Source organism: Mus caroli, unplaced genomic scaffold, assembly GCF_978045245.1.
Source record: "Mus caroli unplaced genomic scaffold, Mus_caroli_1 scaffold_6, whole genome shotgun sequence".
Classification (NCBI taxonomy): domain Eukaryota; kingdom Metazoa; phylum Chordata; class Mammalia; order Rodentia; family Muridae; genus Mus; species Mus caroli.
Genome location: NW_028227261.1, coordinates 29,267,715 through 29,283,414, shown reverse-complemented (window position 1 = coordinate 29,283,414; position 15,700 = coordinate 29,267,715). Strand labels below are relative to the sequence as shown.

At 45.0% G+C, this 15,700-nt stretch overlaps 1 protein-coding gene across 1 annotated transcript in view; it reads left to right on the top strand.

The window, feature by feature from the left end:
- Csmd2 (CUB and Sushi multiple domains 2) overlaps nt 1-15,700 on the top strand; it is a 574,744-nt gene that overhangs the window by 412,782 nt on the left and 146,262 nt on the right. The window contains exon 22 of the mRNA XM_029476560.1: nt 4,026-4,195. Coding sequence (XP_029332420.1) covers nt 4,026-4,195 — 170 coding nt within the window. The remainder of the gene's footprint in view (nt 1-4,025; nt 4,196-15,700) is intronic.

Genomic DNA, 15,700 nt, shown 5'->3' with positions numbered 1-15,700 from the left:
GGCAAGTAGAAGAAAGGAGAGAGCTGGAGCGATAACTCAGCCAGTCAAATGTTGTCTTGCAAGGGTGAAGACCCGGGTTCCATCCCCAGCACCCACATAAGAAAGCTAAGCATAGTACCACACACTTGTAATCCCAGTGCTGAGCAGGCAGAATCAAGTGGATCCCTGGGGGCTGGCTGGCCACCCAGCTTAGCACCTTGTCAAGCTCAAGGTTTACTGGACCCTGTCTCAAAAACAACCCAAAGTGGACAATAGAACTGACACTGACCTCTGACTCCCACACATATACATGAGCAAGTGCACAAACACAACAATAGGAAAGGAGGAACAACAGGAAAGGAGGAAAGGTAGAGAGGAAGCCCTCACACCTGTGAGGTCAGCCCTGCCCTGGACAAAGCCATGGGGCCCGGAGCTCCGCAGAGGACAACAGCTCCCAGGCTGGGAGCTGGGCCAGGCCCTACTGAGCAGGCACATAAATCACAGGCCTCTGCTCTGCCAATCACTAAACCATTAGCACCACCAGACCCTTCTGCCTGGCTTCCTCATTGATAAAAATGGAGCCAACCACATCTGATGCATTCTGGATGAGGTGACATCGTCCCCATAAAGCCACAGGGAGTCATGTAATTGTCACTCTGCCAATAACATCTTTATCATTTTATTTATGGATTAACGACTTGTCATTAGTTTGTCAATAATATTTTACAAATTCAGAAGGGAGAGCATTCAGACAACAAAGCTGCAGTAGAACTCACCCTGGGGGAGGTCCCGTTCAGACCTGACCACCAGCAGCTGCCCTTGCATCTGGAAAAGCCCCTCCATGAGGGCCTTGGAGAGAGTTCGTCTCCAGTGGGGCTTTCCAGGCCCCCCAGATGCTCACCCCGCTAAAGCTCCTGCCTCTCCAGTCTCATTATACCAACTCATCCTTTAACTCATTATTCCAATTACTGTTTGTTCACGACACCGCACAATATTTTCATTATTGCATTTGTCTTCTGTTTCACATGGTATTAATAACACGCAGCAGTTATAATCACCTCTAATTACAACCAGCCCTGCAGCAGAGACTCCTGCCAGAGTCATGGCAGGCCTGCCCACCCATGGGGGTGCTTCTGCTTGCCACCTTCACCGTAAGGCGTCACTTAGATGATTTAGCCCACTCTACGCCACCAGGAACATTCCCAGCCACGGAGTGTACAAACAGCCCCGAGCTCTAAAACATGGCGTGACAGGGTGATCCAGCCCCTGACCTCAGGGGCGCCTGCATTTGATGTGGAAGAGACAGCCTTGACCCTGGGAGGGAACCCCAGTCTGCAACAAGAAATGCTGTCCTGTCCTTGGAAGCCCCAAAATGATGGAGAAGACCTAACCCTCCCCCTCAGGAGCCTCAGACTGATGGATAAGATACAGCCCTACCCTTACTGAGACCTTGTCTGATAGGGGCGGCAGAAGTCACAGATGTCTAAATCAGCAGAGGTTCTTTCTTGGGCATGTGCCTGTTTGCTTCTCTGCAGCGCTGGTTTGTTTTCATTTACACCTGTGTTTGGCTTCCTGTGGCGTCTGCTCATCTCCCCTGCCTCTTTGGAAACTCTCCCAGAAGCAAGTGTCACATCCCTTCCTCCTCTTGTCCCTTCTCTTGTACCTAGAACCAAGGCTCTGGCAGGGAGTCAGGACCTTGCCATTGGGCAGGGACTGGCCACCTAGGAGACACAGCAGTCCTGTGTCCCTTCTTATGTGTGTGCTGGGTGTATGGGAAAGACGGGGAAGACTTGCTAGGCCAGAGATTGGACAAAAAGCTGGAATGCAGGAAGCTGGCGCTGGGAAGACAGTCTAAAGTTCTGCCAGAGACCATGTTCGAGGAAGGCGGCTGTCATGAGCTGGGCAAGGAGCAAGGGGCTTGAGGAACAGTTGGGGCATCGTGAGCCTGATAGCTAGAACTTTCCCATAAGAACCCTGATAGCCCCAGAGCAGATAGGATGCCCAGTGGAGGCGGATAAACTGGAATCAAAGAGGAAGAGCTACCCTGAGTGAATGTCCACCATGTGGGCCATTCCCTCTGTGCTTTCCCGTTTCATACATCCAACCTTACATGTTCATTCTCCAGTCTCAGAGGATACTCTTAAGGTCTGGATAAAGAGCGCCCAGGGAGCTGCTATAACTTCTCTGCCTCCAAAGTCTGTCCACCCCATGGCACCTCGTGCCCCTGCCTACATGGGGGTGGGTGCACTGCTTCAGATAGGCTGAGTCATTGTGTTAAACTGTGCACAGCCTTCAGCAGCCACCCAAGCCTCATCTGAGGGCACCCAGGAATTATGCCGTTTAGGAGCGTGCTTTTGGAGACTGTCAGCAGCTGCGATCCCAGGGTGTCCACCCACCTTGTCCCTTCAGTTTTACATCCCAGTTTGGCACATTTATCTGATATTTGTTCATTGTGCTCACTGGCTGTGTCAAGTACTCAAGGGACCCTGTCTCCATTGAGATAAACAAGGTCCTATCCAAAGTCTTGGGAAACTAAAGCGGAGAATAGAATAGGGACCAGGGAACAGGGCCCGTTGACAATTAGAAACTTAATGGTGCTTAGTGGTGACTATGTCTACCTTCAAAGAACTAAGAGTAGTTTTGGGGACAAGCATATGACAAAGACCATAGAGACTCTGTTCTGAAGGTCTCTATGTGCCCTGTGGGTGTCATCTAGCACACTCCTGGCTTAGGGGAACTAGAGCTGGCTAGTGGACCTGAAGGTCCTTCCAGCCAGGAGTAAGGACACAGAGAAGCGGCAGGGGAAAATGGCTGTGCCACCAACCACCGCAGAGACATGCTCTAAACCGCCCATCTGTCCAGACAAGTAATGAGCCTGCCATCTGGACTCCCGTTTCCATCCTTCTGGAACCTGACTATTTTTAGCCCCATGCCTCTTCTGGGATCGGAGTATGGCCACATTCCTCCATTCATCCGTTTACTCAACAAATATTTATCTTACAGATGTGAGCCTTGGAAATGTACAGCTTCTTCAAGCGTGGTCCTGGGCCTCATGTAGCTCAGAGTTTGGCTAGGAGATGAATGCAAATGACAGGCAAGCAGGGAACAATGTGGCAGGTTCCTTAACACAGGGAGTTACAGAGGGAGCCTCACAATTAGGAATCCTAGAGAGCCTACTGAAAGGTCGCCCCCTGCCTCCAGCTATGCCCTGCCACCAAACCTGAGTTAGCCAGGCACTAGCCACTTGTAGAAGAGATGGAAGTGTGACAGCTACCCAAGGAATCATAAGACAGGGGAGGGGATGGAAATACTAACAATGTAAGGAGAATATGTGATGCCTTCTATAAACACAGGCCTGAGAAGAGTGGGAAAGACTGTTTCTGCAGGAGAAGAAACACCGTTTCCAGAGGCAAGATGGTTTTCTTGATTGGTGCAAGATGCAGAGGTTTGATAGGCCTGTGCAAAAACTTTCTCAGAGCCTCAGGCCCCTAACACAGGCCCAAGGTGGTGGCATTCCCAGCCCTTCCTCTTGATGTATCAACACTTATGTAAACTAGGAAAGAAGGCTTATACTTGCCTCAATGGTCTGGCATTCATGGCTCTTGCCTGAGACCCTGGTAAAGCAGTTGTGGTGTTTTGCCTGTAAGGGCTAGTGATTATTATTCAGTCTCATTACTTCCTAGTCCCGGTCTTTGAATACTGAAAGTTCTCTTTCTAGGTTTGGCTGTCTCCTTCTCTAGCATCCTTCTGTTGCTATGATACCAACAGATGTAAGGGACCAGTGCTTTATAAACTAACACAGTGAAAGAAGAGGGCATCCAGTGATGTGTTTTCTATTTCTACAGAGAAGAGACAAGCAAAGAAAGAAAGATGAAGAAAGCAGGCAGAACTGTAAGCAGGCTAGTGCTGGTAAAACTTTGGTAGGCTGTCCTAGAGAGTGTGGGCAAGCAGACAGCCTCAGCATACCCGTGAAGTTATTATGCAGAGCTGTGAGTAGCTTTCTGTGTGAGTGGGTTAATCTGTGGATATTCTAATTGTCGTTCCAGCGGAGTGTGGGAACTCAGTCACAGGCACTCAGGGCACTTTGCTGTCCCCCAACTTTCCTGTGAACTACAATAACAATCACGAGTGTATCTACTCCATCCAGACCCAGCCGGGGAAGGGGATTCAGCTTAAAGCCAAGGCGTTTGAGCTCGCTGAAGGAGACCTCCTCAAGGTAATGGCGATTGATTTCCTACGGTGTGTAGGTAACCATGTGCAAAGGGTGATTAATTCCCCATCTGTCCCTGTGTGGATGGCCCAAACTCCCCACTTCCCCCGAGCCCTGATGGGTATTCTCACCTGGGGGGAAGAGAAGACCAAAAAAGGTAGGAGGTGTGGCCTTAGCACCTTCGTAGGAACTGTCTGCCCTCACAGATGTATGAGTGGACTGATCAAATGATGGGGTGATGACTCAGTCAGTAAAGTGCCTGCTGAGGAAGCATAAGGAGTTTGTGTCCACACAGTGTGAAAGGCCATCATTGTGGAGCACAGCAGTATTCTGGCTGGCCAGCCTAGCCAATCAGTGAGTTTCAGGTTCAGTGAGAGACCCTGCTTCTAAACCAATAAGTGGAAAAGTTACAGTGGAAGGCATCTGCCACTGACGCCACCACACACACTCAATACACGAGCACATACCCACATGCACAGACACACAAAACATGTATTTACACATGTAATATATATATATATATATATGTATATGTATGTATGTATATATATACATATACATATATATATATATATATATACACACATACTCTTTTTTTAAAAAGGTGATGAAGTCAGTTGAACCAGTCAATGGATCAGTTTTTTTGTGAACTATGACTTTAAATCAGAACAATTAAGATCTCACAGAACATATGTGCATGCCTATGGTATGTATACATACATGTACATACATGTTATATATATAAATATTACATATGTAGTATATTATGAGAACACATGTATATATGTTGTATACAGTATATGAATACATGTATGTGTATATTGTGTAGTGTATATGTAAGTACACATATGTACAGGTTATGTGTAGTGTCTATGTACTGTTTGTATAGACGCTATGTGCCTCTGTACATATTTTGTGGATAGTGTATGTGTGAGTACATGTATGTCTATTATGTTTGTACATGTTTGGGATATGTAGTGTTATAAATGTGTGTAAATGTATGTAAATGTGTATATGGTACATGTGTATACATGTTTGGGTATGTACATTCTTATGTTCATTTCCACTTGTCTGTGAATGTGTGTCTGGCCTGGTACATCTATTTCACTTGCATCTGCACCACACATCAGCATGCTTTGTGCACATGTGCTTACATATGCTTTGAGCATGCAGTAGCATCACTGTAACAATGGCCTCTGTGTGTCAATAGGCTGAAGGAAGCAAGCTCATTAGGGAAAGAAATGGCAAGGCTCAGATGATAGAGGGAGTTATTAAGAGCCTGAGAGACATCTGTCTTGGATTTCTTTGTGTGTGCTTAAGTGGCAGCCGCTGATAATGTGTAGGGAATTCGCGTGTGGGTAATAAACAGTTGAACTTGGAGAATGTACTAAAGACCTGCAGTAATAAAATGGATTATATGGAAAGCATTGCCCAGATTTAGTCAGTTTCATCCTAAGCCAAGGAACTTCACTAGCTTATCCTAATACGATTTCATTCTCAGCAGCCAGAGAAATACCGACATGAGGAACATTCAGAACAGCCAAAGGCCATTACTCTGGGAAGTAGAAAGAGGAGCCATTAACTGACTGTCATGTTTATGGACAGTTGGTACACTGACCCATCTCTGGAGTCTGTTCTCTCTCTCTCTCTCTCTCTCTCTCTCTCTCTCTCTCTCTCTCTCTCTCCCTCCCTCCCTCCCTCCCTCCCTCCCTCCCTCTCTCTCTCTCCCTCCCTCCCTCTCCCTCTCTCTCTCCACTCCCCCTTCCCTCCCCGCTCCCTCTCACATACGCATGTACTTGCTCACTCACTGTGTAGGTGAGAGTATTTCTCATGCTTACCTCACTCCTCATAAAATAACTGAAGCACATATAAAATAACCTGGTGGACATTGAGACATGTTGGTGGCTTTTGATTCTCAATACACAACTACACACACACACACACACACACACACACACACACTTCCCTAAAATTATTGAACCCTCTAGAGCAGTGGCTCTCTACCTGGGGGTGACATATCAGATATCCTGCATATCAGATAATTTACATTACAATTTATAGCAGTGGCAAAAGTACAGTTATGAAGTAGCAACAGAAATGATTTTATGCTTTGGGGTCAGCACAACATGAGGAACTGTATTAAAGGACCAAATCACTGGGATGGTTGAGAACCACTGCTCTAGAGCAAACTTATAGAAACGAGAAAGCAAAGAACCTGGGTTGACATTGTTTGTCCCTTTCCTGTCCTAGCTCTTCCCACAACCCTCAGGACTCTCGAACCTCTTAGAAAGAACTCAGGACATCAATATATAACAAAACTGTTTTAGAACTCAAAGAAACTGGCAGTCATAGCTTCCCAAGTGGGACTCAGAGCTGCCCTGCAATCACAGTCAGCAGGAGTGCCATGCCTGCCATCTGGTCGACCTCAACATGGGTATGCAAGGAGCCCAAAGCATGAGAGTTGCCCTTAACAACCTCTTCCCCTTGCCTTGGTGCAACTGTCTCACCTTCCATGCTGCTTGTATGTTCCTTACCTGTGCCTCCAGCATTGACAGGTGCAGCCCTGAACAGACATGAGAATCTGTCACCTTCTTCACACTTTATATGTCTCCCAAGATAATACCAATGGATTTCATGCACTTGACTGATCTCCCAAACCTGAAGGCTTGTATTTCTGACTTGGCATGTTCTCCTGCATATGGAACTTGTGACCTGGTCATTACCCTAAAAGCTAAAATTTCTCTGAAATTTAGGCTAGACCACCACCCATTCTCGTTTGTTTTCTGTTGCCACCTCACTCTTTTTATATGATTCCTGCAGTTGATCTTCCTGCCACCCCGATATGAGTGAGATAGGAAGGACCTTAAAGTAAGGTAGTCCAGAAGGACAACTCCCAGCTCAAGATGACAAAGAAAGCACATATGCATAATTACAGACTACACCTTCCCATTAGACTAGCTAAAGGGAAGTGAAGGGAGGTGGTCTCAGCCCTGAGAAGCAGGTGAAGGTGCCTTTCATAGACAACTTAAAAGCTTTTTTTAATGTATTAAAGATAAAGACGTATCTGGTTCTCAGTTCTCCAGGCTGGAAGCCCAGGAGCATGGTGCTGCATCTGAAGAGGGTTTCCTTGCCTCACTGTGACATGGCAAAGGGTATCCCCTAGTGACTCCCAACTTGTGAACTAAGTATTCTAGATCCCAAGAGTGGGCTGGAGAGATGGCACAGTGGTTCAAGTATTCCCATACAAGCATGAGGACCTGAATTTGAACCCCAATACTCATGCAAAAAAAAAAAAAAAAAAAACAGGCATGGGGCCATGGACTTGCTAAACCAGCACAGGCGAAGTGGAGGCAAGAGGATCCTGGGACTCTCTGGCCAGCCATCTTAGCCTGATATGAGCCATCAGTGAGTTCCATTGCCCAAAGAGAAATACTAGAAAGCAAGGTGCATGGCTCCTAAGGAATGATATCCAAGGCTGACCTCTGGCCTACACACACATTCACACCCACATGCACCCACACCCTTACACTCCCACCCACACCTGCATACATACACATTTTTAAAAAGCCTAAAGGAACATCCATGCTCAGAAGAGGGTAAAGCCATTTGGGGGGACAAGATGTCAGTTCTCCTCAGCCTTCAGCTTAAGCATTAGGTTTGAGAGACAACAGAGCCCCCAATTCTATCCTTGTATGACATCTTGCCTCTCTTTGGCTTCTGTTGACACTCTAGGGAAAGATGATCAAGAGCTTTCTGGTTCAGTAGAGAAAGGGATGCCAACAGCCCCAACACTCCACCACTGGAAATGCTTCTGTGTACTGGGGCAGCTTTAGCTCAGCTCCTGTGCTCCCCCTTAAAATCTAGGTGGGGTTTTATTCTCCCATTTCCATTGTCCCTCTGCAATGATGTGCCAACAAGGAAATTAACCAAGTATGTGTGAATAATCAGCAGATGAGTAGGGGACCTGTCTGAGGGATCAGAGCTAATTGCCCCTCAGTTTGCCACAAAGAACAGAAACATACTTTAAGAGCTCCTAATTGGTATTCTTCACAGGAGTTGAGAGAATATTGTATTTATGGCACAAAATAGGCAATAATGAAAACAGAGCTTTCTCAGATGAGGAAAGATTGCATGGAGATGAAAAACATGATCATCCAATTAAAACACCGAACAGAGACAATGAAGGGGGGTGGTAACACTGACAAATGAAATCAGCTCATTACAGGACGCTCATGAGGACATCTCCACATCTCAGAGGAAATGAAGAATGGGATTCTTTTGTATTAATGAAATGTTCAATCAATCTATAATAAAATTTGATGTGCCAAGTAACATGACTACTAGAAATGTTACACACACACACACACACACATATATATATATAAATATATATATATTTATATATATATATATGTTGCATTCATTGCAGGAATTTCTGTGAAAAACTTTAATATGCCTCTGTGAGTCTCTGATATGTTACCCACTTGAAAGATAAACAAGGGCTTAGTGACTTGATTAACATGACAAAATGAATTCAAAGAGAGATGAGGAAAGACAGATACCTGTTTGTCTATTTACTTGCGTGTTTTGGAGCATCTCCAGGTGTAGCCCCCAAACTCCAAACTCTACATTCTTTTGCCTCAGCCTCCATATGCTGGGATGGCAGGGACATACACCCAGTCTAGGAAAAGATGGTTTCTAAAGAAGAGGAGGAACTGGGCATGGTGATTCAAGTTCCTGGGAACTGAGTAGGAAGAATGTCACGAGTTCATGGCCTCAGCTACTCAGTGAGCTCCAGGCCAACATGAGCTACCTGACTGAGATCTCATCTCAATCAATCAACCAATCAATCCATAAAAGCAAATAAGGAAATTACTAGGAAAAAACCTACTAGCAGTGGCATTGTCAGCAAAATTAACTCTTCTTTTTTAAAGTGACTAATAAAATAAACCTTGCAGGTCTGATCACAAAGGGGAGTGATGGATGTGTAATACGGGAGGGAAGAGGATATAAATATAGATGTGGTCTGGATTATGGTAATAAGAAACTAGGAACAGCTGTGAACCAAGAAATCAGAAAGCAAAAGCAATGGAAACAGGTGTTTGGTAGATTAGCAAATGCTAATGTGTGGGACTGAGGGGATGGCTCAGCAGTCAAGAGTCTCTGCTGATCTTCTACCGGACCCAAGCTGAGCTCCAAGCACACATGACTTACAGTTCAAAACTGTTTATACCTTCAGCTACAAGAGATCCAGCACCCCCTTCTGGCCTCTGCTGGCACTGCACTCACGTGCACATACCCACACTGAGACACACGTGACCACATCATTAGAAGATTTTAAAAGCACTACTATTGGAAAGTGAGAACTACTGGGTGGTGGCGTTATATGCCTTTGATTCCAGAACTCAGGAGGCAGAGGCAGGTGGATCTCTGTGAGTCTGAGGCCATCCTGGAGTACAGTGTGAGTCCAAATTAGCTAGGGCTGCAGAGAGAATCACTGTCTCAAAAAAAAAAAAATACTGCTACTAAGAAAGAGGAGGAGTAGAGAGAGAAGGAGAAGAAAGAAAGAGAGAGAGAGGGAGAGAAAGAAAGAAAAAAAGAAAGAAAGAAAGAAAGAAAGAAAGAAAGAAAGAAAGAAAGAAAGCAGGAAGGAAGGAAGGAAAAGAGAGAAAGAACAAATGAACCCAAATAAACCAGAAACCATTTTTAACAAATTAAAACTCCTTACATCATCTCCCCAAAGCTCCAGGCCAGGCCTAGTTTACAGGCCTAATCCCTACAGTATTCAAGCTGCTCCAGAAAAAAAGAAAAAAAAAAAAAAAAGATGGACCTCCGGATATAAATGGGACAAAGTGAAAGCATGGGTGTTAATGAGAGGAAAGGAAGTTCACAGAGGCCAGAGGAAGGGGGCAGTAAGGAGACAGGGATGGTCACAAGGTGCAGAGCCCTACCTGGGGAGAGGACTAGGGCTTTGCTTTGGGAATCTATCACACAAAGGGATGGGAGAGTCCATGTAACAGATTGCATATCCCACAATCTCATGATAAGGAATGAGCGGCAGGGATGGAGCGACGACTCATTCAGCAAAGTGCCTGCCGCACAAGCACGAGGACCTGAGTTCAGATCCCCAGAGCCCACATGAAAGCCAGGCTCTATCACCCTGGTGCATGTCTGCAGAGTGCTACGCTGGAAGAGGGAGCCCCTGGTGCCTGCTCGCCAGCCCACCTAGCCACGTTGGTGAACTCTGGTACAATGAGAACCTCAGTCCGAAAGAAAGAAGGGAGGGAGGAAAGAAAAGAAGGAAGAAAAAACAGATTAAAAAGGAAAGAAAGTAGAAGTTAGAGCTGGGTGTGGTGGCACACACTTAATCCCAGCACTCAGGAGGTGAGTTTAAGACCAGCCTGGTCTACGTAGCAAGACTATGTCTCCAAGGAAAGAAAGGAGAAAAATAGAGAAGACTTAAAAAAGACAACACACACACACACACACACACACACACACACACGAGAGGGGGGGAGAGAGAGAGAGAGAGAAAGAGAGAGAGTGCAGTGAGGTGATGGATATGTAATTAGCTTCATTTACTTTTTTACCTTTCATTCATAAATCACAGCATCACTCCATATTCCACACGGATATAGCCTGTCAATTTATAGTGCAAAAGCTAAAAATTAAAGAACAAAACCAGAAGCATGGCCCTATTAGTCTAGTCTTATTTATGATCATTGATCTGAAACCCCCTAGACAAAATCAGATTGAATCCAGCCAGCATAGCAATACAAAGATAGCGGAAGCAGGCAGGATGCCAGGCTGTGAAGCCGTGTCAACCCCATAGAAAGAATCATGATGTTATTGTTTAGATTCCCTGCGTGAGGCTGCCACTGTCTAGATCTAAGCCCTGGAAACACTGAGACTTTCTTGTGCTTCTGTCTAATATCTTAGGAATGGGTTAGAAAAAAAGGGGGAGAGGAGGGAGGGAGGATCCTGTTAATATAGCCCAAAATACCCTTAGATGGAAGCCAGTCCCCAGTCAGGATTCTTAAAATATTCTAAAAACACAGACTGGGACTTGGACCTTCTCAGGAGGACAGCAGAAAGGCCCTCCTAAACACCCCACTGAGCGCCAGGTTTGATGGGCAGTTTTCCTGTAGGTTCCTAGGCTGCCGAGAGGCAGTGACTGTGATCCTGGCAGCGATTCTCAGCGTTCTGCTGCTGATCCAAGCCATTACAGCTAGACCCAGACACAACAAAGGAAGCTATAAAAATTAGAAAGGAGAGTAGAAAATTGTCTCGTTTATTTAGAAGACACACATGATTCAACTAATAAGCTATCAGAACCAATAAGACAATTTCAACAAAGCAGCTGGTGTTTCTGTAACCAATTAAAAAGCATAATCAGGAAAATAAAATTCTCATTTGTTATGGAGGCAAAAACTGGAAACCATCTAGAGATTGGTCCTGCAACACGTGGATAATCTTTACAAGAAAATTGTAAAACTTGATTTAAAAATAAAAACGACAGAACTGTAATAAATTGGGAAAATGCCATGAACAGGGGATGCGAACTGGAAGTCCCAGGAGGAAGGCAGAATCATTGGTGAACATATCGTCGGCCCTGCGCAATCAGGGAGGTGAACCGGGACAATTAAATGAAAATGTGATGCTGTCCCACATCCATCAAACCAGAAAAGAGCCTAGCACCCGAGAACACTGAGTGTTGGCATGGATAGGAAGCCAGGGGAACGGCTGGTTGAAGCTAGTGCGAGGTGAGGGTGGGCAGCCTCCCTCTTTGGAGAACAGTCTAGTGAGATCCAGCCTGATGGAAGGTGGGGACTGCCCTGATGCCAGCTTCCTTGTCCTGGAGGAACTGAAGATCACATTTTTATGCAGACATGCAGGAATGTCCACAGAAATGCTGCTCACGTGGGTTATCCTGTGTGGAAAGTTCTGCACCTAGGGAGGTGAGCGCCATGCGCAGAGACCGTCTTGGATTCTCAGGATGATGATGTTCCCATCTCTCCTATATGCCGATACTGGCCCATTAAATGGTAGCCTGTCAGAACTATACACACACACACACACACACACACATATATATATATATATATATATATATATATATATATATACATATATATATATATGGCCTACTTGTTGGATCTACTAGCCTGTTGGATATATATATCCAACATATATATGTGTGTGTGTGCATATATATATATGTATATATGTATAGATCATAAATCATATTTTTTAAGATCTACTTCCCATACAGAGGAAAATATAAAGCCACCCATGAAGAAGCAGAAAATCATTCTATGACCCCTAGACAACTTGGTGAGATGAAGCCATGTGTCAGAAGAATTAATGTTACATCGGAGCCTCATTGTCTCAAATCAGCCCATTTCATATAACACAGTCCGAATGATACAGAGCTCTTCTTTGAAGGGACGTTGTTTTCTTTTTTAATTTGGAAAACCCTTCAGCATACCTAGGAGAGTAAATATGAGAGAGGGCCTTTCTAAAGGAGACGATTCTACTACATACTTAACAGTATGCTAAGGCTACCGTACCTGAGACAGGACAGACAGAACACAGGACAGAAATGCAACAAAGGAGAAAATTCACAAACAACTCTCATCTCATGGAATCATACTGGAATTATATGTGCAACAGAGATAGGCTTTTAATTGGTGGTGGGTGGGATATGTGGCAAACAGGGTTTGGAAGCCTGGAATGGTGGTACACACCTTTAATCCCTAAAAGGCAGCGAAGACAGATGTCTGAGTTTAAGGCCAGCTTGCTGTACACATAACAAGTTCTAGGCTATCCAAAACTACATTATAAGGCTGTCTTCAAAACAAAAACAAGTAAACATCCCCCTCCCCAGGGGTCTGTTGAATAGCTAATGGGCCAGGGAGAAAGGTAGGATCTTGCAGGATATGCAAAATAAACTCTGAATGGATTTAGGATAAAAACAGTGTAGGAGAACACTGGCTTTCTTATTGATGGTGTTTGTAAGAGTCCCTTACCTGCTTCAGCGAGTACTCTGAAAGTTGCTTAGTAAGCGATCGTTGTCGTAGATGGTGTTAGTTTTGTGCTGGAAATCCCTACAGCTATTTAAAATCTGGGGAAAAATATTTAAGGAATTGAAAATGATATGCACTGTATCAAGCCGAGGAGCTGACTGCCATGTGCATTTATAGGATGATCTCGTTTGTGTGCATGGACATATTCATATGTATGCTCATGTATATGGGAACCAGAGGCCAGTGTCTCAGTCCCTTCATCTCTCATTGATCCAGGAGCTTACCCGTTTAGACCTGGGAACCCTGTGTGCCTCCCTAGAACTGGGGTTAGAGGCACATGCCACCACCACCACATTACTAAATTGGTGTGGGCAGAGCACAGAAATGACACACTGGATCTACTAGTAGATCCCACTAGTAGATCCAGTAGGCAATTGAAGAGAAAGTTCCCAAGCAAATCTGTGTGTTTGAACTAATGCAGTTACCTGTGCAGGAGAGGTGGGCTACACACGGACGAGAGACGATTCTTTACAAGCAAGGTTTTGAAGCCTGGCATGGTAGCTCACGTCTGAATCCTGGCTCTCAGGGCTAAAGCACTTTTTAGCACTTTGCCTACAGAGCCATCTTCTTAGATCCTCTTTTTGCATGAGTGTGTGCGCACAGGTGTGTGTGCACGCGAGCACACTGTACACACACACACACACTGCAAAGAACACACAAACCTGGTGTCTTAGTCAGGGTTTCTATTCCTGCACAAGCATCATGACCAAGAAGCAAGTTGGGGAGGAAAGGGTTTATTTGGCTTACATTTCCACATTGCTGTTCATCACTGAAAGAAGTCAGGATTGAAACTCAAGCAGGTCGGGGAGCAGGAGCTGATGCAGAGGCCATGGAGGGATGTTCTTTACTGGCTTGCTTTCTCTGGCTTGCTCAGCCTGCTCTCTTATAGAACCCAAGACTACCAGCCCAGAGATGGCATCACCCACAAGGGACCCTCCCCCCCTTGATCACTAATTGAGGAAATGCCTTACAGCTGGATCTCATGGAGGTATTTCCTCAACTGAAGCTCCTTTCTCTGTGATAACTCCAGCTGTGTCAAGTTGACACAAAACTAGCCAGTACACCTGGGATGATCTCCACAGGAACACCACAGGCTTGAAAACTGTTGTTTTCTTTCCTTCCTGCTTTTCTGTTTTATCCATTTTTCTGCAGTGAATATTTTATCGCAATGATACAAATAACCTTTTGGTCCTTAATGGATTAGAACAAATTATGTTTTGAGATTAAGGAGGGGAAAAATCCTACACCTGTTACACTTATTAATTAACAATAATTTCTTAACACCACCATACATTCAGGGAATGTTGAGATCTCCAAATTATCTCATAAATGCCATCGTATAAGTTTGGATTTACAGTTTATTTGAGCCAGGCTCCACATAAAATCTGCCTGCTGGATTTGCTGTCGACTGTTTGTTAACCTGTAGCTTTTCCTGTCTTGCTTCCCTTTCCTCCCCTACTTTCTTTGTCAAAGGATGCATCTGCTTGTCCCGGAGCATTTTCTGTATCCCAATTCTGAGCTCCACCTGCCTGGTGTATTTTTATTTTTTAAGCTGAGCATCTGGCCTTGTTTTTCCCTGTTAGGTGGAAATGGGATACAAAGACTCAATTTGACCCGGTTTGATATTCCTGGGTACAGCAACCCTACATTCAGTGGTCTGTTCTCCTTCTCCGCTAAGAAGCACCATGTATCTGGTTACGTAAGATGATGCTTTGATTCCAAAAGATGTTTTCATGGGTTAAAAAACATGTTTTAATGGCACTGAAGATAGCTCAGAGGGTAAAGAGTTTGTCATGCAAGCATGAAGATCTGAGTTCGGATCCTTTGATCCTGTATAAAAGATGGATATGGTAGTGTATATCTGTAATCCGGCAAGATGGGAGGTGGAGACAGAATTCTGAAAGCTCCTGGGCCATCTAGTTTGGTGTGTGCAGTAGCAAACAAGAGTTAGCCTGAGCAAGCAAGAAATCCTGCATCTTATAAGGTAGAATGTGAGACTTACACCAAGTCTCTGGCGTACACACACACACACACACACACTTTTTAAATGATGTTTTTATAACAATTTGGACACAGCAGTGGTCTCAGCTGCTTGAAGTGGTGTCGTCTCAGAATGGAATGGAAGCCCAGAATTCTTAGAATAGAATAGTCGGGAAAGGGATTGGGTTCTAAGAGCCTCCACAAAACTCTGCAGTGCACAGAGCTGTTGTTAGCAGGAAGGATGGCTTGGCTTCTGAGATGGAAGGGCAGAAATATTGCTCCAATTTGCTGGCAGCTGGCACCACGTTGTGTGCCGTGCACAAACATTCATCTCCCACCCATAGATCCCATCTTTGATATTTACCAAAGCGCCAGGGGTCTCTCACTCAATCACAACTTCTGTTGTTATTTGTACAACTATCTAGAAAAGAGCAGCCACCTCGAG